General features: G+C 42.9%; 2 protein-coding genes across 4 annotated transcripts; both read right to left on the bottom strand.

The window, feature by feature from the left end:
* Positions 1-246: 246 nt before the first annotated feature.
* On the bottom strand, positions 247-18353 carry LOC108240802 (ankyrin repeat and IBR domain-containing protein 1). Of its 3 annotated transcripts, XM_017424576.3 has the most exons (21): positions 18170-18353; positions 13023-13373; positions 10290-10461; positions 10080-10211; positions 9090-9281; positions 8240-8357; positions 7916-8136; positions 7582-7670; positions 7359-7503; positions 6991-7151; positions 6688-6776; positions 6331-6461; positions 6081-6215; positions 5734-5820; positions 5578-5644; positions 5332-5477; positions 4943-5121; positions 4750-4801; positions 4526-4582; positions 4246-4369; positions 2539-3920 (listed from the first exon to the last, which is right to left on the bottom strand). In XM_017424576.3, the coding sequence occupies exons 2-21, from the start codon at positions 13208-13210 to the stop codon at positions 2539-2541; spliced, it is 3867 nt and encodes a 1288-aa protein (XP_017280065.1). In that variant the 5' UTR covers positions 13211-13373; positions 18170-18353. The 3 variants fall into 3 exon arrangements, with proteins under 3 accessions (XP_037831497.1, XP_037831498.1, XP_017280065.1); XM_037975569.1 differs by lacking the exon at positions 18170-18353 and having other exon boundaries at positions 247-3920; positions 13023-13210; XM_037975570.1 differs by lacking the exons at positions 4526-4582; positions 18170-18353 and having other exon boundaries at positions 247-3920; positions 13023-13210.
* A 1436-nt stretch (positions 18354-19789) lies between these two features.
* LOC108239642 (receptor-transporting protein 3) lies at positions 19790-22347 on the bottom strand. Its single transcript, XM_017422474.3, has 3 exons — positions 22191-22347; positions 20814-20985; positions 19790-20541 (listed from the first exon to the last, which is right to left on the bottom strand). The coding sequence occupies exons 1-3, from the start codon at positions 22204-22206 to the stop codon at positions 20205-20207; spliced, it is 525 nt and encodes a 174-aa protein (XP_017277963.1). The 5' UTR covers positions 22207-22347; the 3' UTR covers positions 19790-20204.
* Positions 22348-23652: the final 1305 nt, after the last annotated feature.

Here is a 23652-nt window from a genome sequence, read left to right as displayed (position 1 = left end):
TAACCTCACAAAGACTGGAGGCATACTGCTCAAGAGCACTTTAGAAAGCTACAAAATTCACTCTTTTTGTAGGAAATAAATAAATAAAATAAAGAATGACTTAAGACTTTTGCAAAGTATCTTATTAGATTAACATTTATGGTAAAATGTCAGCATTGTTTACAGAATGCTGCACAAACTAACATAATCTTCTTCGATATGGTGACCAGTTAGAGGTTTTAATAGAAAAAAATCAACACAAAGCAATAAGTTTTCAGTTTTTTATTGAGTAAACTCTGCACTGATGCTTTCATTTTCCATAGATTTGTCCCCACATCAAACCTTTTCTTGAAACCAGCTGGGAATGTATCAAGTATAACCAATGAGAGTTTTTTTTTTGTTTTAATTGGATGAGAGCAGTGAATCATTAAAAAAAAAAAATCTATGGAGCCCCGAAATGGCACAGGACAATAAATCAACATGATCAGACCACTCCTGATTGTAAATAAGTGAAAAAATAAATCCTCCATGTGTTGCCCGGTCAGCACTTCATCAGAGCAGCTCATTAACGATATGCTGGTGCAAAAGAAAGACTCCAAACCCAGTGCTTCTGTTGCTGCTCTATGTAAAAAAAACAACAACAACAAATTAACTTTTTTAAATAAAGAGGAAAAAGTGTACATTTTAGGGTAAATCACTTCAAATCTCTCTTAAAGCGCAAACTATTAATGGTAAAAGCAACAGTTCTCCACTAGAGGGAGACATTTCACCTGTATCCGAGCTCTGAGCCATAAGTTTAATTAAAACACCTAAACACATCAGTGTCCAAAAGCACCAAATGATTTCTCACCACAGCAGGCAGTGTTTTATTCTCCTGTAAATGTTATAGCGGGGCATAAAGATTTGAAATTTGAGCCTGAGTGAGCGCCAACCCGAGGAATAACACACTGAGATCCTCATAAAAATCAAAGGTTGACTAAAATCTGAACGTTCAGATGAGCTGGTTGTTCATTACTGAGTGAAACTTCCTTCAGAAGCGGTAATAAAACTACGTTCTCAATCATCTTTCAGACTTTGACGTGTTAAAAAAAAAACTTTAATAAATATTAACAAATAGGAAAAGAAAAGAAAAACAAAAACAAAAAGGCACACAGACCACAAACCTCTGGTCTCAACTTGAAGGGAGATCGTCTCTACAGTGAGGGATAAAAGAATATAAACTACAGTGAATTCCCAGCTAACATCCCGTCAATAACACCACAATGAACCGGATACGATCCACCGTGTTAAACCAAACCCCAAATCTGGTACGATTTAGAGTATTTTATCTAAATCTTTGTCTTCGATTTAATGTGCAAAACTGTTAACCCGAGCAGCCGAACAGACTGCCGTTGTATATTCTGAGGCCTAACCTTTTATAACTTAATATACAAATAAACAAATCCATCTGCGAGTATTCTATACATTTAGTTTTTCAGAAAATAGAGCTATGTATCGACCGTAACAGTAGTGTGAAAACTGATTTAATGCCTCAACGTGCTGATGATGAAACTTGTGATTAAAACGTTTTTATTTTTTTATTTGATTTACCTGAAACTCGTCCTGTTAAAAGTGCTCGATAAATAAAAGTTACTGTTTTATTATGACTGAATAGAGTTCTGAGTACAGTTTTAGGCTTAAGCTGCATTTTTCTGAGGAATAATCTTTAAATTTGTGGAAAAGACGATCGCCCGCCGCTAAAGGTGAGAGGCGATAATGTTTTTCCTCCACGTGTCTGTTTGTTATTTTCTCCTTCACAAACTGTGTTAAGAGTTTTGCACAATTAAAAGCTAAAGAGAGGTAAATGCTGCTCTACAGATGGTCACCTCTGAGCATTTAGAAAGAAGCAGCAGCAAAAACCACCAATTAAACAAGCCCTGACTCTACTGAAATGTCTGAGCAAAAACAAACAAAGGAAACACACACTTTCCACTCTTAGATGAATCATTTCAGCACGCTGTAAACCTTTAAGTTTTAGTGATCAGTAGTGTTGGCACTAACGAAACAGGCACAGTGTCCAGAATGAGGCCCTCTGATTGTACAGCACGCTCAACAGGCTCCGAGGTTACAGCGATCGTCTCGTTTTCTTCTTCTTCTTCTTGGGTCCTGGAGCTCTGATCGGCCTCGCGTTTGGGTCAATGTGCCAATCAAGTGTTCTGGTACGAGGCAAGTTTGGATATCAGCACCAAAACTTTCAACCCTAACAAGCTGAGAAGATAAATACACGAGTGAGGAGAATAAATTAAATCAACCATGAGGCATCTCAAGTTATGATATCAATAACTTTCTGTTGATGGAACCAGTTTTAAACACTCAGTTTTAAAGAACTCGTCTGTTTCTAAAGCAGACAAAAAGCACTTAAAATAATCAAACTATGTGACATCATGTTTACTGGACAGAGTGTGCAGATTTCTCTGTCGGCTTTAGATACAGAATGATACATACAGTAAACACTCAGCCCTGTCTTTAACTTTAGTTTTCATCTTTCCTGCACTTTGTTCAGCCGTCGTTCCGTCGGCGTCACACCAAGTGTTCCTGCTCCTCCCACTCCTCAGGCGACCCGTCCTCTAACTGAAGGACGGCGTCTAAGTCTGTCTCTGCGGGACCCGGGTGTGTGTGAACTTCGTCCAGCGACAGCTCAGGCACACACCCTGCGTCCACACCGTCCTCGCCAGTGTCTCTGCTCCCCGCCTTCAGAGAGCTCTCCAGGCCCTCGGCACCTGCAGCACCTGCCAGGGTAGTAACCGCCCCCCGGTCTTCTTCTGGCTCGCCCTCCTGGGGCTGCCAGATGGGGACGGGGATCAGATCCCTGGAGGTGTGGCTCCCAGCCTCGGCCTCAGTGTGTGTGTCGGGGGAGGAGTCCGTTTCTGTGGTAGGCGGCGAGGGGATGAGAGACAGGTTCTGGGGGTTGTTCTGGGGGTTGATGTTGTTGTTAAACCAGGCCATGATGTTGTCCAGCAGCTGAGCGCTAGCCGTGGGATCCAAAGTCTCCAGACTCTGAGGGTCGCTGGGGGTGAAAGGGCCTCCCGGTGGAATGACCGGGGAAAGCAGCAGCTCCGGCTCGAGTTCTGGTGACGGGAGGCACAACTGGACAGGCGGTTTGGATTCGGACCTCGGTGGGTGCTGTAGAGCATAGGTGGCAGGGCGCTCTGCGGTGTAAGAGCTGCTGCGCTCAGGGCAGGGGTGGTAAGAGCAGTCTGGTTTGGGGGTGCTGTCGTACACGGGTGTGTGTTCCCGGTTATACGAGCCGGGAGGTGCGATGTTCTGGGTGCGTTCAAGTGGGCAGGAGGCAGTGCGGTCGGACTCGGCTGAATAAGCAGAGGAGTGGCAGTAGCTCTGCTCTTTGCCATCATAACGAGGATCCGTGATGTGTTCGAGAACATATGGAGAAGTTCGTGCGTTCTGGTCGGGTCTATGGCTGCAGTCGCTGTAGGCAGGTTCAGTGGTGTAAGGAGCGGTCAGTGCACTATGGCTGTACGTGTGGCGTGTGTCCAGGTCGTATGAGGTCGATATGTTCCCCAGTTTCATAAGGCTGTCTCCCAGCTCCAGCAGCTCTGTGCTGAGGGAGGGAGGAGGGGGCGGGAGGGGGAGGGAGCTGGATATGGATGGCTGCGAGGTGGAATCTGTCCGGTTTGGGGGGAGAGGAGGATCCAGGAGAGAATTGGGGAAGCCCCTGGCTCCTGGAGGATCCTCGGCATTGAGCGAGTGCAAAGCCACCTCGGCCAGATCTCCTCCAGGATCGGGCCTCCTCTCCTCCCCTCGGTCCAACTCCAGCCCCCCCTCCAGGCTCCGCTCTCTGCGGGACTCCTGGAGCGACAGCTGGATGGCGAGCAGGATGTTGGGGTCATCTTCGTCGAGGGAGCCCAGCGCTCTCCTGCGACCCTCGCTCCTCTCGGTGCCCTCTGAAACAGAAAATATCACAATAAAACCTGGCTCCCTTTGAGTGGCTTGATTATAAATTGATCCAAGTGATCAAAGTGTCCGTGAGCTTTGATCGGACCAAATTGATGGAGCAATAAAGTAAAATCCCATTTGCTGGCTGTCTGATGCAGCGCCAAGTCAGAGTTATTAATAGAGGCACAAAAGAAAACTGGATTAGACATCTTTTTCAGGATTAGACATCTTTTTCATGGCCTATTAATAAAATCTATAAATGAAAACTGCACAAGCATTTTGGCCTTTTGGTTAGAAAAGAACTGGAGGAGCGTGTTAAAACTGCTGCCGGACCTGTGTTATCGCTCCTCCTGCTGGTCTCCGGCGTGTTGCTGCTGCTTCTGAGGCTGTGCAGACTCAGCATGTCTCCTCTGCGCCGCGGTCTGTGTCTGCGACGGTACTGGATGTCAGCATAATCCTGCAAAGAGGCATTAGAGTTGGGTTATTACAAAAACCTACGCTTGCAGCTGCCTTGTGAGGCAGTTTATGACGAGCAGTTTTACAGACTTCGGCGCAGGAAACGGGATTCACGCCATGCGTTTGCACAACACGCCGGGAAGCTACTGGGCATTACCTGCGACTGTCTGTCTCTGTGATCGTCGGCTCCCAGCACAGAGTGATGGCTTCCCATCTTAACACACATAAGCAAACTACGTCAGCAGATGCAGCAGTCATGCATTAATAAAACCTCACACACAAGCAAGTGGCTGAGGTTTAGAAAGCATCAACTAAAAGGTTAGCAGAACGTACGTGTTAGTGTTTCACTGTGTAGTTTGACAAAAAGGGGGTTTGTTTTACCTCAGGAGAGGCGAAGCCAAGGTACTCCCAGTCCCATGATCCTCCGGGGTAACTGAAACAGATTTACATATTTATAATTTATACCCATACCCTGTCAAATAATTAGTTCATGTCCCTGTCAGTGTTCGTTAATCCTGAATTTCTTACAAAAAGCAACAAGAGCAAGATCACTTCTAAGTGAGTTTTTGTTTACTTCCTGCGTGGCGGCTCAGGAGAGTCGTTGGGAGCGACGCCACGAGCCACTGAGGCCAGGAACTCCTGCCTCTTCTGCTGCACCAGACGCGCTGCAGTGATTATCTTGTGGCGCGGCGTCCTCAGGTACGGCCGGTTGACCTTCTGGGCCAAATCCTCCACCACCATCTCCAGGTCGGTCTGGGAACACAGAAGGACAAGACTGTGACTTCCATCTGCTCGCAGACTAACAGAAACTTCGGGTAACAAATCAGTGGAGAAAATCAAAGATCTGCTCCGCTAAAGACAACCCAAACAAATTACTTATGTCCATTTATTTGTTCAGCGCAGTTTCAACACATTTCTTGAACAAAGCAGGTTGTGGATAAAAGTTGAGAGCTGTTCGTTTACCTGCATGAGCTCAAATATCTCTTTCTGCGTGCTGCCCTGCTGCAGGAAAAAGCCGTACGGGTAAGAGCACTTCAGAATGCGCCTGGTCTTCAGCAGCTCGGTCACGCCGTCCTCGATGAAACGCGTGTCTGGAGGGGTGCCCTCACCTGCAACAGAAAAGATGCGCACATACGGATGAACCCGGTGTTGTAACACAGACGGGATCCTTGTGTTTCATGAGTGAGGAGGCAACGCTTTCGGACTCACGGCAAATGAAGGCTCGGCTCAGCTGCTCCATCTTCTCTTTAGCGGTTTTTAGCAGCTTTTGCTCCAACTAACGGACAGAACACACGCGCATCGATTATCAAAACGTCTTTCTCAAAAAGCCTTTTAGAGTCCTCATCAAGTTTTATGTTTTTATACCTTGTAACTGTGTTCATGGTTCTTGAAGCGAGTGTAGTAGTGCATGAAGCGATCTAGTTCCTGGAAACTTTTGTGCTTCTTTTCTGCCTGTAAAAAAAACATGAAATAAAACAGAGGAGACCCACTTTCATTTAAAATTCCTGGTGTCTGTGAGTACATTTAATGCTGTGGGGCATCAGAACATGAGCTTAAACTGAGTATTATGTTCCTCTCGCAGGGATAAACGTGAGGAGGTGTACTTTGAGAAGACAATACAGACATTCTATACCATTCATAGCTTTTATGTGATTATCTGAGCATGTGCAGAGAGATTAGTGTGTATTATGTGAGAGTGTGAGTGTTTATACCTCCACAGTCATCTCTTTAGACTGCTCTTCAAGCTGTTGAATGACCTCGTAGCGAGTACAGCGATAGTAGCCGCCTGTAGACGAGCTGTGCTTCTTCCACTCCTCAAGACAGATCCAACAAAAGTCGTATTTACACTGCAAGGACAGAAAGACAGCAGGGTTTATTTAATCGTTTTTAAAAGGTAAATATATATATATTATATTCCAACGTGTTTGATGGGAGAGAATGGACAGAGCTTTCTGTGTTTACCTTGGCACACTGCATGTGGTTGCAGCCCTCGTTCTTCTGAATGGGCGACTTGCAGTTGGCACACGGTTTGGAGTTGGTCAGCAGCCACAGGCAGTTAGCAGCATCCTCGTAGGCCTCGCTCACTCCTGCCACTGAGGACAACACACATTAACAACATATCCACGCTCCAACACCTGCCTCACAGTCACACAATCAGCAAATGTTACTAAGCAAACACCTGCCAGGCTGTTAAAAAGATAGATTGGAGACTTCCTGGTAGGAAGTCTGTTTGTGCCAAAGTACTGAGGTGCCGCTAAAAATGATCCTGAGTAACTCTGAAGTTTCCTGGAAACACTAAGAAAATAGGGACATGCTTACACTCCTCAGGCTTCATCTCTGTGACTTTCTGGAGCCAGTTTCTCCACATCTGACAATCACATGGTTCGTGGGCCTCGCCAAGGCATTCCCTGCAGACGCAGAGGGAGATAAACAGAACTGGGTACACAGATAAAAGCAACTAACTAATCCAAATGATAGAAGAAAGTGAAGACGGCGAGCTTAAGCATTAACCTGCCCCACACATTTACTGTCAATAAAAAAAAAAGAAACGTACCTGTAAAAATCTAAAGGGCTTCAGAAGAACATCTCCATGGCTATAAAATCATAAATCACGACATTTACCAGCAGAACAGGTGACCCTTGCCACAGTCAACAGCAGGGGAGGGCAGCAGTGGGATGCTGTGAGGGTCATTGTCCCCGGGGCCCGGTCTGGTGAGCCTCACGGCCCGCTCACAGCGAGCCACAGGGCACCAGCGGATGGATGGATTGTTCTCCACAAAGGCCTGCAGAACAAAGAGAGGTGAGACGGATAGAAGACAAGGCAAGGACACAAATAAGAGTTAGAAAACAGACGGGCAGAGCATCAGAAAATGTGCAACAGAAGCAGAAACATGACCAAAACATTAAAAGGAATAAACTGTGCTGCTAACCAGAATTGGCTGATTTTCAGCTTCACCTCATACATATTAACCTGCTTGTTCTGTTTCTACCTTGATATCAAACTGTAGATATCGCTGGTCCATTTCTCTGGACACCAGACTCTCGATCACGTGCACGGGCACCAACTGGTAGCACTCGTACGCCGGGCAGAAGATATTGTGAGCATCACCCTCCTGAATCTTTACGTTGAGAAACCTGAGAGACACGGGAGAAGTGAAACGGATCTGCTTCGGCACACACAAACACTGACACGGACGGGTATCTGGACCCTACCCCTCCCAGCAGGATCTGCAGAACTCGTGGCCGCAGGACATGTCAATCGGGTCCTCGAAGACTGAGATGGAGCAGAGACAGATGCCACACTGCAGGGAAGGGGAAAAGAACCCAAAAGAAGTTACTTATATTGAATAACACCTTCCAGACACAAGACTAACAACATTTAACTCTTCAGTTATATTGTCATTCTCCACTTTAGGGGGGTGCTCTCTTCTTGTCTTTCCTCCTAAATGAGCAGATCAAAATCGAACCCACCAATTCATCTCCTTGCACAGTCCTACTTCAACCTAATTTTCCTGCAGTGATAGTTCAGAGTCCTTCCTCTGCTCACCGTGGCCAGGCCCTCCTCTCCAGGTGTGAGGCAGCTGTCGGTGGGGGAAGTGAGGGTGAGAGTCAGGGGGGATCGCGGGGTCCTCGGGGTGCGGGGAGATGGCAGCGTGTCCCAGGCGTTGTAGCCGCTGGGTGGCGGGGTCGGCAAGGAGACGCCAGAGCGCTGGCAGCAGCCCTCAGCATCGGACATCCAGGCTTCGAGAAGCTTTTCTCTGTCCCAGTCTGAAAGTAGGACAAGGAAAAGACCAAGAAATACTTTATGCAGAGCATGTATTTTAATTTCACAACCACATAAAAAGGTCATATTTCTGTAAAAAACACACACCGTGTGCTCGAAGCAAGGCCTCAGCAGTGAAAAGGGGGGCTTGCAGCATGTCTGCCGTCTCTACGATCAGCATGTCCTTCAGCCTGCGCAGATCCTGCAGCTTCAGCCCCTCGTAAGGCTGAAAGGGAAAAGAGATACAGGGGAGAAAAAAAATGTAAGAACTAAAAAAGAAAACAGTGGAACAGTCAGGTTAGGGGTGGTTGCGGTGGTGGAAAAGAGAGATTATGCATTAGCACAGATTTGGCTGCAGGAAGAAATATCAAACTGCTATCAGTTGGCAGCAGCTGCTGGTCTCCAACTGTGCTGGCTCCCTCAACAAGACAAGGAGAAAAGGAGGAGCGGTGTGTGCATGTGAACACACTTATACTTGTAGAAACCACCGAGTTGTGACCTTTGATGAAAGAATATACTCAGATGATCTCCAGTTTAAACAGGGTGTTAATCAGAGACATGAGCAGGGGAGCCAAAACTAATGCAATCACTGAGAGGCAAACAGAGCAGAACATTCTCCAAAATGGCTGCTGTTAGGATCTTGAATTAGACCAGAATCTTTATAAACACAGAACGAGTACATGAACATGTATGAGGAAGCGCCATCTTGCATCTTTTTACCTTCACATGGTTCTTTATTGCGCAAAAGTGAAAGCAGAAGCCAACGATGTTAGTGCAACTTTATCTGAGTTCACTGAAACACGAGGATGACTGGAGAAAAGTCTGAACTTTAGACCTTTGTTGCTCTTAACTTCAAAACTTTACAATTTACACCCACTTTCTGCACATTTGGGACACATATAGTAGTTTTAAAACTACTGCAGTCAGCAGGAGACCTCGGATCTAACAGCGGCCTCACCTCCTTGCACTGCAGCAGGCCGGTTTCACCGTGCGTGTCTCCGTTTGACTGCTGAGGCGAGGCGGAGGAGAAAACCATCTGAGACTCCAAGCTGAGAGCCAGCTCGGTGTGGTGGTGCCGCTCAGCGTGGTCGCACGGCGTCAGCTTGTCCTCGTCCTCCACGAAAAGGTCCGCTTCGCTCTGGATCAGCAGCTAGAGAGGGGCAGAAGAGAAACAGGTCCGTGAATTTAACAGGACTATCAATTTAATCATTCGCACTGCATTTTCTGAAAGATGCAGTCCGAATGACTTTGCTAAAACTAGATGAAGAAGCTAAAACTGAATTGTTGGTTAACATAAGCAGAACACGGGCTGAAAACTAAAAGCAGCAGAACAACATTTAAAGGCCAACATTAGCTAAACAGATGCTAAAGCAAACATTAGAAAACTGTAGCTAAAGGTAGAAAACCAGTAGCTTAAATTAGTAAAATAGTAGACAGAAGTTAAAAGTAGCATAAAAAATAAAGCAAGTTTGGTGAAGTTAATTTCAAAAAGTGCAAATATTTGGAAAGAGCTGAAGTAATTTGAATGTGTTTCTAAGAGTGGTTTTATTTTAAATAAAGGTAAATACTCTGAAAAGCAAAAGTCATAACACAGCACACTTTGATAATGCTGACTCAGCATTCACACAAGCAGTTTCTAAATGGGTAGATAAGCAAGTTGACACAAAAAGGTGTGAACACAGAGTTTTTGGAAGTGGGAGAGATCGTTCACTTTTCTTGTTTTATGGTCAATAAAACAAGAAAAGTGAACGATCTCAGTTCAGAAAGTAAATGTTCCCTCGAATTCCAAAGCTGTGATAAGTCTTAAAAGCAAAGAAAGAAAGAAAAGAAAGTAGGTGACGATGGAACAAAACAAATATATCTGCTGCAAGAAGTTTTTTGATAAAACCGATCAGTTACAGAGGGAAACTTATTTTGATGCGAGTGTGACTTTGACTCTGCGCCTCACCTCCACGCAGCTCTTCATGCCTGCAGCAGCAGCGTAGTGCAGACAGGTGCTGTGATGGTTATCGGTGGCGTTGACGTTGGCCTTCTCGTACTGCCCTCCCTCCAGCCTGGCGCCGGTCCAGCTCAGGATCATCTGAACACACAGATCGCTGGTGACTTGTCACGTTCCAACGTGCGCGCCGCACTTCGCAGACGCCCGTGCTGTTTGTACCTGAAGGCAGTCCGCGCGGCGCTGCTCGTCCCTCTGCGGTCGGGCCAGCCGCGGCGACAGCGCCCCCTCTGGCAGCAGCAGGATCTGCGGGCCTTGGCAGAGCACATGGAGGCACGTCTCGTTGTGAACGTTTCGCTTGTTAGGGTTTCCCTCTTTGCTGAACAGGAAGGACCTATTTGATGAAGAAAGGAGACAACAAATGAAACGGAAACAAGAGGAGGGAGGAGAAAAACAGAAACAAAACGGATGAATATTAAAGTAGAAAAGCGAAGCAGATGAGAAAAAGAGCAGAGATGTCAGAATGATTAAACATGGGAGTGAACACTGGTGGATGGGAGGAAGAGGAGAAGGAGGGAGGAGATGCAATATGGCAGAATATTGACTCATTCTGCTTAACATCACTGATCTAATGGACATGCTGGCTGACACACACACACACACACACACACACACAGATGAATATGCCTGCTGCACTTGGAGCCAGGATGTGGCTGCAGTTCTGTTTATCAAATATTTTTTATTCTGTTTACCTATCAAGACCTCCATTAAACTGATCAGTTTGTTATCTGGCTCCACAGAACCAACTCAGAAAAACCTGATTCCTTTAGATCAGCACCACAGTGTGAACAGTGCTGCGTATGAAGTGACTTCTAGTGTACGTTCAGTGAAAGAAGAAAATAACAGGATGTGACTGATTGAAAAAAAAAAAAAGTGGTATTTTTGGATGCTGTAAAAGAAGCTGCAGCCCCACGTATTTCCCCATTTCGACCCTCTTATCCTGTCAGCCACAAGCCCCTGCAGCTTTGCTCTAATCACAGCACACAGCAATAATCAGTAATTATTCTCTCTCAGCTCCAAACCAATACCCCCTCCACCCCCCAGCCTCTTCACACATAAAGACACAGAAGTCAACGCTGAACGGGAGGTCACCTTTCATGTCGCAGGATGAGCAGCAGAAACTCTTCAGCGTGTTAAAAATTGCACAAATTGCTGTTAAATTTCGTGCAAATAAACCAGAGCTGAGCTTGACACAGAAATGTCCTTTACGTGTTGCTTCTTAAAACAACAGTAATAAATGGCTCCCGGTGAGTCAGAGTGCTTATTTACACATTTCTGAGACCTCCAACTCACTTGTTACGGAGGAAGGATTACGCTTCCTGAACTACACCCATTTTTCCAGTAATAGGTGCATCTGTTGCTTCCGGTTTCTCACATCCCCTGGGATTACATGCCAAACCAACCCACGGGGACGACGAGACGAGCACGGAGCAGCCAGGCTTTAAAAATAATTTGTAAAAACACAGAGTCGCCGTTGAGCAGCCTACGTGCGTCCGCTTATAGTTTCTTTATTTTGTCTGAGATTGTTGTTTTTTTTTCTCTTCCCCCTTCGTCTCCGTCCAACTGAACTGCTGGAACAAAGAAAGCATTTCCTCTGATACTTATCTGGAGCGGAGCGCCACATTCAGCACGCCTCTCCGGCCCATTATAGGTCAGTAGGAAGGAACACAAATAGCACCTCCGATTGATTCACTGAGCAATATTCTCAGACTCTGAGACATTAAGCAGTTGTGGAGTGACAGTTTCTCCCCACCAAAAAGATAAATAAATAAAACCACAAATGCTCATGTGCGTGCATGCACATGCACGGATAATTGACTGGCCTTTTCAAGCAGCTTCCTCTGACATCCCCCCCTCCCCCCTTTATCCTTGTAATCATGGGAAAAATAGCGCATGAGCTGGAGGAGAAGAATGGAGGAGGAGATAAAGGATCCTGAGTCACAGAATCAGCTGTTCTTGGTCATGGCCTGCAGATTAATGATCTCAGCAGGAGATGCAGGGGGAAAAAAAAGGACACATTGGTGTCTTGTTCCTCATGTGTTCTCACGTTTGACCCCTTTAGTTTGGGTTAAACTGGAAATAGCAGCTCTCCTTTCTGGTTTTACTCATCAGAAATTGCTGACAGTCCAGCGGCTGCTGTGATGTTGTGTTGACCTGCTTTGAACAAATGTAAAGGCGGCGAGACTCCCAACTGCACCGTGCAGTGGATTAAAATCTAAAAATACATTTACAGATGTACTGTGGGGATTCAGCACTGCACTTTCATTAAGCAGAGAGGTACGAACACAAGATCAGATTTTAAAGCGTGGACTAAAATCCATACAGAGAAAAAGATATTCCAGGAAGAGGCCGATTAAAAATCAGCTTTGGAGCAGCACCGAAACAGCTGTAGTTGGAAAACTGGAAGCCCGTGATCGTTTCTGAGGTCGGAGTTTGGATTTTTATATCAGACAAAAATAAATTCAGCTGAGGAGCTAACAACAGACTTAAACCGGTGAACTTTTTCATGCCCTTGGTTAGTATGTGACTGCATCCTCCTTAGACAGAGGTCTGCAGCCTTTACAATCCAAAGAGCCATTTCTGCCTCTTGGCTCACTAAATAAAATGTCCAAAGCCACAAAACGTGCTGGAACTGTGATCAATAATTTTTTCCCACAAAGAGCCACTGCAGACGGACCAAAGTGAGCCCTGCCCTAAGATGTCTTACTTACATTTGATATACTGCTAATTATATTTTGAGTTATTATGAATCATTTTGACTCAGTATCTTTGTATGATACATTACACTTTATTGTCCACAAATAGGAATTTGTTTTGGACTCCATCTTGTGTTGTGCTGTGTTTGATAACTGCCCCAAAACGCAAAAACTAAACTCAGAAAAAGGTGTGTTTTACCTGAGCAGTCGTGTCATGGCGTGGCGGCATACATAGTGCAGAGGTGTGTTGTGCTGGTACTGCTCTCCGTACGAGGCGTTTGGGTCCAGGCCGTCCCTGAACTGAGGGTTGCCCTCGTACAGCTGCCAGGACAGAGCCTCGTCGCCGCTGACAAGCGCCTTGCGGAACTTGGTGGCCGCGTTGCCCATCGCTTCCCGCTCGCAAAGGGGCCACCTACTGGGAGCTGTGGCAGATCACTCTTTGCCTGCCTACGCCTCACTCTTCCACCTCCTCCTCCTCCTCTTCTTCTTCTGCCTCCCCCGTTCACCACAGGTCACAATTTAAAGCAACATGGCTCTGTGCTTTTCCTCCCTGTACACAAACGAGAGAAAGACAGAGGATTTACTGGAAGAAACTGATACAATAAAAGGAGATTTTATCAGAGTAAGTGTAAGAGAACGACTGAAAAAAGTCACGGAAAAGGAGAACAAAACAAAATGAGAGTTAGGAAGTAAGATGAGGGTGAGAGAGGCGCGATCAATCAATGCATCGACCGATCATCTGATGTGCTGCAGAAAGGACGTTATCTTACCGGACATGAAAGAAAAAAAAGATGGAGAGAGGAAAGACGCTAGAAAGGCAGAGAGATAATTATAAAGAGGCCAAGCTGGAAGAGTGGGTCAATGATATCCAAGCCATTGATTTGTTAGTCAGATGATAAAGAGCACGGTCAATACTCCAACAGCTGGCCACCGTGACCCCCGGAGAAGTGGTTCTTCTGAAGTTTTCTGCATGTTTTCCACACTTTTAATGCTTTCCTGCCACTGAGGGTTTGAGAGTGTGTTAAACCAAGCAGCACTAATACACCGAGCCGGAGCAGTTTTATTTTACCTCTCAGGAGCTAAACCGAAGAATCACAACTGTGCCTGCTCCCCCAGCAACAGCTTATACACCTCCTGGTTTCTTGTTTTTTTTTCCCCCTGTACTTTATCTGAAAAACCTTGTTTAATTATCGCCTGCTGCCTAAGGCGAAAGGGCGATAACCATTTTTCGCTTGCGGCTGTGTGAGCGTGTTCGTTTGTCGTGTTATCAACATATCTCATGAACCACTCGTCAGATTTTATTAAAATTTCCAGAAAGTAATCTCTAGATGAGCGGCTACAACTCACTAACTTTTTGGAGTCAACCCAACTCAAGGTGGACAGCACAGCTAATCAACATGAGCCGACATAAAAATGGTTATAACGCAGTTTTACAGATATTGAGCTAAAATCTGACATGGTAGTAGCTGAGAGTCATTCACAACACCTTGCAATATCAGATGAGATCGCACATAACTCTCAACATTTTTATTTCTCATCATAAGATAAACTTAAACTCTGGTATGATTCGCATTTGTTTAATTCTTCTATGGATTCATTATGTCTCAGAGATGTTGCACAGCCTTTAATAAATGGATTTAAGGTTAAGTAATGTCTTGTTTCATGTCATTAAAAACCACCAATGTGTCCCGTTTCAGCTTTCGAATGGGTCACGAGAAGTTCAGGCTGTAAATCAGCCATGTTTAGTCAGGTTTGTGTTCCCAGGCACTTGAAGTTATGACGAGCAAACTACTTGGGCTAAATGCGATCTAAATTTAGCTGAAAATATTGAGGATTAAACGAGGCCCACGGCTAAACTCGACATTACAATCGCGTCCGTTGCTCATCGGGTCGGTGGATTTACAGAAACAAGTCCTACCTTCGGTCCGGACTGGGTTTACAACTGGACACACCGAGTGTCTCACTTCCGAGAAGTGAATCTGTGCTTTTCAGCCCCACCTGACCGCCAAGCGACGCACGCACGCTCGGGATTTGGCACGAGCAGATAATTGCGCAATCGCTGCCAAGTTCAGGACTTGTAATTCCTGGGATTCCGAAGTTCTCTCCCTCTCCCTCTCTCTCTCTGTCTTCGGACTTTTCCGTCCTTATTTAGTATAAGATGCAGGGAGACTGCGGATATCTGCAGAGGTGAAGTGAACTGGAAAGAAACTATTTCAGTCAAAACAGAGCCAAGCAGACAGACTGACCCATTATCTGCTGTAACAACCCCCCCCCCAACAAACAAACAAATAAAACACGCTGAATCGGGAGCAGAACTTTTAAAACATTTGGTATTACAATCCTCCTGTGGAAACAGCTTCTGTGCGGCCCCTTACCTCTCATCTGTCAGGGTGCATTTTCCCCGCCTGTCAGCGAGTATAAAAAAAAAAGAAAAAGGCAAGGGGGGCGGCCATCCGCGTTATTCAAATGTTCCAGAGCCCGACCAGCCAGTGGCCAACTGTAACTGGCCTAAAAAGGGGCTCTTTGTGAAGGCCAGACAGATGGCCATAGAATGAAGACTGTAATGATACCCTCAACGGCCTCATACGCACACAGGCACACGCACTGCTCACACACTCCGCTCATTAGTGGATGTAATGGTGTGTGTGTGCGTGTCTGTGTGCGCGGTTAAGACGGGACGGGCAGAGTTTGTGAGTAAGAGGGAGAGGAGGGGAGGATGAAGGAGGAAATGAAGCAGAGCACATTGATAAAGACAGTGATTATGCACAACATGTGACCAGAGATGGTGAGCGTTTGTTTCCTCAGCTCTCTCCTGTCTGGCCACGCTGTCATTACCGTTAATCCTGCTAATCAAAAGGCCTCGCAGTCCTTGAAAGGAATGCACGTCGCCCGCCACCTTCCACGAGAGAGTTTTAAAAAACCCATTCAGAGGTTCATGAGATATTTTGTTATCGACAAACTGGTCGAAACGGACCTCACCCAATCATTTAGCGCTCAGAGAAGGAGTTTAGGAGGATTCTCAGCTTCTACCACACCAAGCTCAATATCTGTAAAGTTTCTGAGATGGCTAAGGTCGATTAGCTGCGGTGGCCATTTTGAATGGGGTTGATTCCAAAACTTATGGAGTTATAGATGCACATCCAGTGATTACTTTATGAGAGTTTGCTTAAAATCCGTGCCTCAGTTCATGAGATATTTTGCTAACAATGCAGACAAATGGACACAGATGTGGGCAGCTTTATTGCCTTCAGTTTTCAGCCACAGTGATTCACTGTACAACAGACTGACTGTAAACAGTCTAATGTTGTGGTGGTGTTCTCATTATGATACCTTTTCTCACAAAAACAGCGTGTCTGGTTAGCCCCGTGTAATCGACGCCCACGACTAGTTTCAGACGTCTCCAGAACTTTCACTTTTCTTCCAAATTTAACCTCAGCTTAGACATCTGCCCGTACAAATGCTCTCCCTCTTTTAGGCACACGATAATTTCATGATTCCTGAAAAACCCCAAACACATGAGTTCCTGCTAACAGCAACAGCTCTGCATGTCCAAGTCAAAATTATTAAATAAACTGGAAAATAATTTGACAATGACCGCTTATCTTCTTTGATTTAAAGAAAGGCATTGACAGTTTTGATCGTTTTAAAATGATCTTAATAAAGTAATGAATGGATGTTCATCTGCAGCTGATTGACCTTTGGAATCGATCTGTTTAAGATGGCCGACACAGCAAAACCATCCTTGCAAACACAAACACGGCTATGACTGATGAGGTTCGGTGTGGTCGTAGCCAAGACCGCTCCCAAACTTTCACTCTGAGTGCTAACTTACCGTGCAAGATCTGCGTTTGTTTATTTATTGGAGTCTGTCTGTTAGCGAAATATCTCCCGAACCACTGAGCAAGTTTGAATGAAACTTTCAGAGCTGATTCGCTTTTGAAGTCAACCCAACTCCAGATGGCTGCCACGGTTAAGCAACCTCGGACCTTTACATAAAAGGCTACATCTCAGTGGTTTTTACAGATATTAGGCGTTAATTTGGTGTGGTAGTAGTGTACAGTCATTCACTGAACATACCACAAGGGCGAACAGATCATGAGAGATATCACAGTACTAAATAATGTCATTTTCAAGGTTTAACGTTAGTTTAAAACTCTAAAAAGGCAACGGGCGATTCTCATTCCTTCAAGGAATGTTGGGCTTTTGATTTAACGAGGTTTAGTCAGATAAACCGTCATCATTAGATACACATTTAGTGTAAGATACGGCCTAAAAATAAGAAATAAAAAAGTCAAACTGAAATACAGTAAGTTAAAAGAATGTGAGCAGTTCAAAATCCACAAAGTTTGCCTTTGCAGTAATGTCAATTTGACAAATGCTGTACTTTTATAAAGCCTTGTAGTTTTTTTTTTTAAAAGAAAGTTTTAACAAAAACTGCAAATGAAATATCTGTGTGGATAGCTGGAAGTCATTTCAGGACTTCCAGCTCTAGGAGGTTTTCAATCTGTCCTGTCAAGACAATATTATGATGATAAAACCTGCTTTAGATCATTGAAAAGTTTCAAAAGTCCATCTGAGATAAGAGTCATGATTCACTGAAGACTTCACTGACAAACAGGAATCCAAACAGGAACACGGCCTTCCAGCATGTCCACCATTACATTCAACTAAAAAAAAACCACTCTTGTTTTCACTTCAAACCGGTCCTAAACAAACAAACGCTCTGAGAGTGAAAAGTTGCCGTGAGGTGAAACACATCAGCTCGGTCTGAATATGAACCACCAGGCTGCTGCGGGACACAAGTCTCTTTTTTGGCCAAAAGAGACATAAAAAACTTGCTGGGGTCTAAAAAGGCAGCAGCTGTGTGAGAAATATACGGTGTGACTTTGACCAAAATTAGCTAGGTCGCCGTGTTTCGGCTAAATATCCAGGTCAGACCTCGGGTGGTTATCGTCCAAAGTGTGTCAGCGTGAAATGGAGCACAAAAACACAAACAGCCAGCGACTTCTCCCTGCATGTGTTTGTCCATGCGGCCCCTCGGTTTTAAAGCTCCTTTGTTTCAACACACAGGGCAGGTTTTTCTTTTTCTTTTCTTTTTTTTATTAAACAGCGACGCGGCTGTGAAAGCATAGGTTGTCCTAAACGCTGTAAAACCCTCTCCTTTTATTGTTGTTGTTGTTATGATTCCCAGACAGGATGTGGTGGAGCCGTTGGGAAGCGTTAACACCCAAACCACCTTTCTGTTATCACCGAAGCTGCACGGTGAGCGTTAGCGCGCGCCGCGTTAGCTTCAACTGCCGACAGCGCAGCGGGGCAGCATCAAACCCCACCGAAAGGTTCACTTACGCGTTCGGAAACTTGCGCACGTCGACGGCCATCGTCTCACGACTGTCATTCGGTTCCGCGGCTGACGCCCCGGTGGACCATCCTCTAGCTGCCACCAGACCCGGCGGAGTGCGATGATGCTGCTGCTGACGGCAGAGAGCCTAAACAGGCTGTTTCACTTCACTTCACCAGACCGAACGCTGCCACGAAGAGGACCCTACGGAGCATGCGCGACACAGGGCTCCTTTCTGATTGGTCGGCTGCCTGGACTGGACGGAAACCCGGAAGAAGCTGTCACCCAAAATCAAAACACTAGCGATCAATAAATTTATTATCTTCGGAAAGTTCTTCTTACACAAAAACAGATACCTAAAAACTTTACCAAACTTCGGAACCTTTCACAAAGAACAATGAAGGAACTTTATCTGTCACCTTCATTAGTTTTACCAATTTTTCTTATTATTTATTATCAAATGTTACAGTGTTCTACGTTTTCTATCTATCTATCTATCTATCTATCTATCTATCTATCTATCTATCTATCTATCTATCTATCTATCTATCTATCTATCTATCTATCTATCTATCATTACATTATGAAATATGTACTTAATTACGTAAGCACTTCCATATCTAAGTACATAAGTAATCAGGTCGTGTTTTATCTGATATGAATAGATATATTCATGGTCATGTATTGAGTATTCCTGTTTTAATGAAGATGTTTGGTTATTTAATGGTTACTTGTTATTAAGTGTTTTATCTGACATGAATAGATATTCTTTGGTCAGGTAAAGATGCATCCTTTTTGAGGGAAGAAATTTTATGTTTTATATTGTTATGTTTTACAGTTATTGCTGTTAAATTTTGTTTTATGAAACTTTGTGTTTTGTTGCCAGGACACGCTTGTAAATGAAATTTTTAACCTCAATGAGTTTTCTCTTAGAAAATAAACAAAACAAATCATTTAAGAAAATGTCAAAAAGGTTACAAAAATACAAAAGTAATGATATGGGACATCCATCCCTCAGTTTAGGAAACAATGTGCACAGATTTCTAATTTTGTTAAAAAACTAGCAAAGAGGTGGAAAATTAGACTTTGTTTTTTACCTTGTGAGCTTAAAATTAAAAAAATTAAATCACAAATTTCACTTCTCATCAATGACAGGGTAGATGCCTTCATTTAATCAACATAAATCACACTATGAGATGGACAAGAGTCTGTCTATAAAGTAACCCAAGTAATTTTTGATACCTGACCTTTTCTGAAGTCTTTTGTAGGTGTTGATTTTCTTCTTCAAGTTTAGGAATAAAAAAATAGAAACATTTTGTTTTTTGATTGTAAAAAAGAATTGTGGGAAAAATTTAGGGTAAAACAAAAAACTAAGTTAACATTGGTTTTATTTATCCGATATTGCACCTCCATACAGACGCATATTTTTAAGGAAGCACTTTCTTTTTGCTGTTTTAGCAGGATAAGGAATGCAATGTTTATTTATGAAAATAAATTTAAGAACAAGAGAACAGCAGATGGTTTTATAACCACTTTTGTATTAAGAGATTGTAGCAAGTGGCATTGTTCCCACAATATTCTTCAAGTTCAATGAACAAATAGCAAGGAAAAAGGAAAAAAAAAGTGCATACATGTTTGTACAACTTATTGTGTACAGTTTAATAAAAAGTAAAGAGCATTTTAAAATTCAGATAAATATTTACAGGTACAATAAATGCATAAGTGCCCATTCCATGAGCTGTGAATCACACTCAATCAATCCATAATTATTACAAAAAAAACAATCCTTAGCTACATCTTTAAAGTGTACTAATACCAGAAAAATACAATTCAAATATATATTTATATTGTGACATTTGACTCTTGTTTTCAATTATATAATACAATTTATTACATTTATCTGGAAAACATAAAGACACGATGGTCCTCAAAATACTGAGAAAAAGGCTGCGTACAGAAGAAATCTCTCTCTCTCTCTCTCTCTCTCTCTCTCTCTCTCACACACACACACACACACACACACACACACACACACACACCTTGTCACTCATCATCTGTACAGCAAATCCCCAGGACACAGGCCTCACACAGCGTTTTCTCGTGGGGTTTGGTCCTCACTTTGGTAGAGCATGTGGACGAGTGGTCCTCCTCCTCCTCATGGTAGCAATTCTTCTTGATTTTGGAAAACAGCCGGAGCAAAGCGTGTTCCACTTCTTTCTTGGTGAAGCCGGGGAGGTCAAACTCATCCTCCTGGCAGCGACGGCAGGTCTGACCAAAGGGCCGCATAAGGACTGTCCCACGGCCTTTCCGCAGCCGGTACCGGAACAACACCACCACCCGAGCCGAAGGCCAGGTCTTACGGCAAGTTGCACACTGAAAGCTGTGAGGGGAGACGAGATCAGAGAAGCCAACATCAGACACATTTTCAGACGACTAGCTATACTTCGAACTAGTTTTTTCTCGTTTTTAAAATAAAACATGAGGTGGTAGCAGCTGAGATTCATTGACAACACGTACTCTGAGTGTGACATCTTGCAATATAGCCTGAGATCAATACAACCATAGAGAAATATTATGTCTGTCTGTCTGTTGTTGGCACAATAAGAAAATGGGTTTATGTTGATGTTAGTTACTTGACAAATCCGTACATACTTTCCATAAGCACAGTGGGAGTAGACTTTCCAGCCTCTCTTCCTCTCGTCATGTGTGACTGTGTCTGTCTGTCTGTAGTTAAAGTTGAGTGTCCATTCGTCTCCGTAATCCAGCTCATTGTCGTCATACAGAAGCTCATCAAATGTGTCCAACCACAAGGATGGAATCCAGTCTTTAAGAGGAGAACAAAGGAAATGCAGTTTGACAGCTAACAAAAACAGTAAAAAAGTTTATAAGTTTATATGGACTCTGCAGGGATGACACCAACACACAGGTTCACACTAAAAACACACACCCAGAGGTGTGTTTATAAATGTTAACGCTAAAAAAACTTGTTTTCCAACCCCGAAAAGTTAACCTCAAGATGCTTCTTAAATGTTTTCACGACATGTGATGGTAAAACCTCATCTACAACAACTAAGTCTAATATTGCATTTAAATAGTATTTGCTGTCTTGAAAAATGCTAATTCAATGATGAAAAATAGATCAAATTTATCATTAAACCTATGTGATGTTAACATAAATTCACATGCTGTTTTACTATTGAGTCATTGTTAAAAACGATATAAATTCTATTTTAAAGAGCAAGATTCTTTGCCAACCAAGCAATAAAATTATAGAAATAGTTATATATCATCCTCTGACCACACGGTGGTGCAATTTACACAAAGTTCTGCCTTGCAAACACAAACAGATGTGCTAAGTAATTAAAAAAAAGATAAATACTGTTTTGGGAAAACTCAAAAAGTCCAGTGCCATCATGATATTAAATAAACAACATCTGAAACTCAATAAATGAACTAAAATACTCAACTGAATGTTCTGTCCTCACAGTAATAAACACTGTTTATTACTGTTTAAACCAACAGTTTATAACAAACTCCATTTAATATCAATTAATTTCACTGATAACGTACTTATATATATTAATCTATGTTTGAAGGCTGAACTATATTATTGCACTTTGTTCAGAAAACAAAAGAATAAACCAAAACCTGACTGATAAACATTTATAAACTGTTTTTACATTTGAAAAAAAAAAAACAACAAAAAACAAAACAACATAAAAGTTACATTAACTATTAACCTGCTAGGTTGAATAATCAGAAAAGCTGTCAATATTAGTAGTATCATAGATATTTTTATTACCCGAGTCTACCTAACTGTTTTAGTTATAAGTTTATTTTAAGTAAACTGTCCTTTCCTTCATCTAAAAGCTCCTAACTTTAATTAAAATCGTTTAGGATACAAATAATGGATGTAGAAAATGAACCTAAAATATCCTGATGGATAACTAGTCCCCGCCACCTCCTCTCACTTGGATTTCAGACTCGGCCTGAATGATAAAACAACATTTAAAAGGATGTGGGGTTTACCTGTGGGTCTGCTCATGCTGCTTCACGCTCCTGAAGGTGGAAGAAACGTCGAGACGAAACTGTTCGGATCGCAAAACGCAGCTCCGCAGACCCACTCCAGCTTTATAGTCTGAACAGAAGCAGCTGACAGCCAGGAAACAGAAACCTAACTTTGTTTTTGCTTTCCGTCTCCGAGAAACGAAACGGAGTCATCGAGTCAGACGCACCTGACGCACCGTCACCAACCCGAGGCAGCCAGGTACGTCTCACCTGTTTACTGAGAGTGAGAAGGAGCAACATGTGAAGCTTTATTTTTCCTAATATGAGGTTAGTAGTCAGACACTGAGGCTGATCTCAGAGGAAAAAAATCAAAAAGTCCAGAACCATCATGACATTAAATAAACTCAATAAATACATGTTAATAGGTCATACAGCGACTGATTACTTCTAAATTAAAATTTTCTCCACGAGATAACACCCCCCCCCTCCACCACGTACCCATACAAAACAAAACAAAACAAAACAAAACAAAACAAAACAAAACAAAACAAAACAAAACAAAACAAAACAAAACAAAACAAAACAAAACAAAACAAAACAAAACAAAACAAAACAAAACAAAACAAAACAAAACAAAACAAAACAAAACAAAACAAAACAAAAACAAACAACAAAACACTTCATCATTCTGGGATTTCCAAATAGATAAAAAATCTCTTCTTTTTTTTTGTCCTTCAATCTTTTTACTTCCTCACAGAATTCCAGGGCCCACATGTCACTGACTGTGTTTATTTACTAAGTAAGTGAGTTTCCATTTCGCTTTCCAAACATAAAAGTTTCTATTTCAGAAAAAAAAAACTAAACTAAACAACAACAACACGTGCAGGCTCTGTCCAGGAGAGGGCGCTGCAAAACAACAACAAAAAGGGACCTCATCTTTCAGTGTTTGTACAGCTGAGCTTCTGAAAGGTGAAAAAAAGACAATATTTCTTTTTTAGAGGGAGGCATCTGCTGGGATTTGTATTTCAAAGAAGAAACATGAAGTGCCATAATAATTTCTAGTAAGTTATTTCAGCTATTAGTTACAATAAATGATGAAATAAATCATCTGAGATGTTTTGAGTCACACAGTTTGTTAAAATACATCCTCACAAAACATTTATATGCATTATTATGTTTCTTCTTTTTCTTCTAACAAATAATATATAATCCTACTTGTTCAAAGTTCTATAAAATAAAACTGTTAATAATAATAATAATGAAACGTTTGAGTCAGATGATATTGACCACTTTAATAAAAATTAATCATGCCTGAGCTGCATTAATAAGCTCACTAAAGTCCAGGATTTAGCTTTTTTTTAAATTATTTTTAAGTGTATGAGTTCTTCTAAGAGTTGTTAAATATGTGTTCAAGTAAAGCAATTGTTATATTCTGTTAAATGAAAATACGTATAAGTCCGGTACTGTATGTCGGCCATCAGCT

Source organism: Kryptolebias marmoratus, linkage group LG5 (genome assembly GCF_001649575.2).
Source record: "Kryptolebias marmoratus isolate JLee-2015 linkage group LG5, ASM164957v2, whole genome shotgun sequence".
Taxonomy (NCBI): Eukaryota; Metazoa; Chordata; class Actinopteri; order Cyprinodontiformes; family Rivulidae; genus Kryptolebias; species Kryptolebias marmoratus.
The sequence above is the reverse complement of the archived record's forward strand: the minus strand, read 5'-3'. Positions and strand labels throughout refer to the sequence as shown.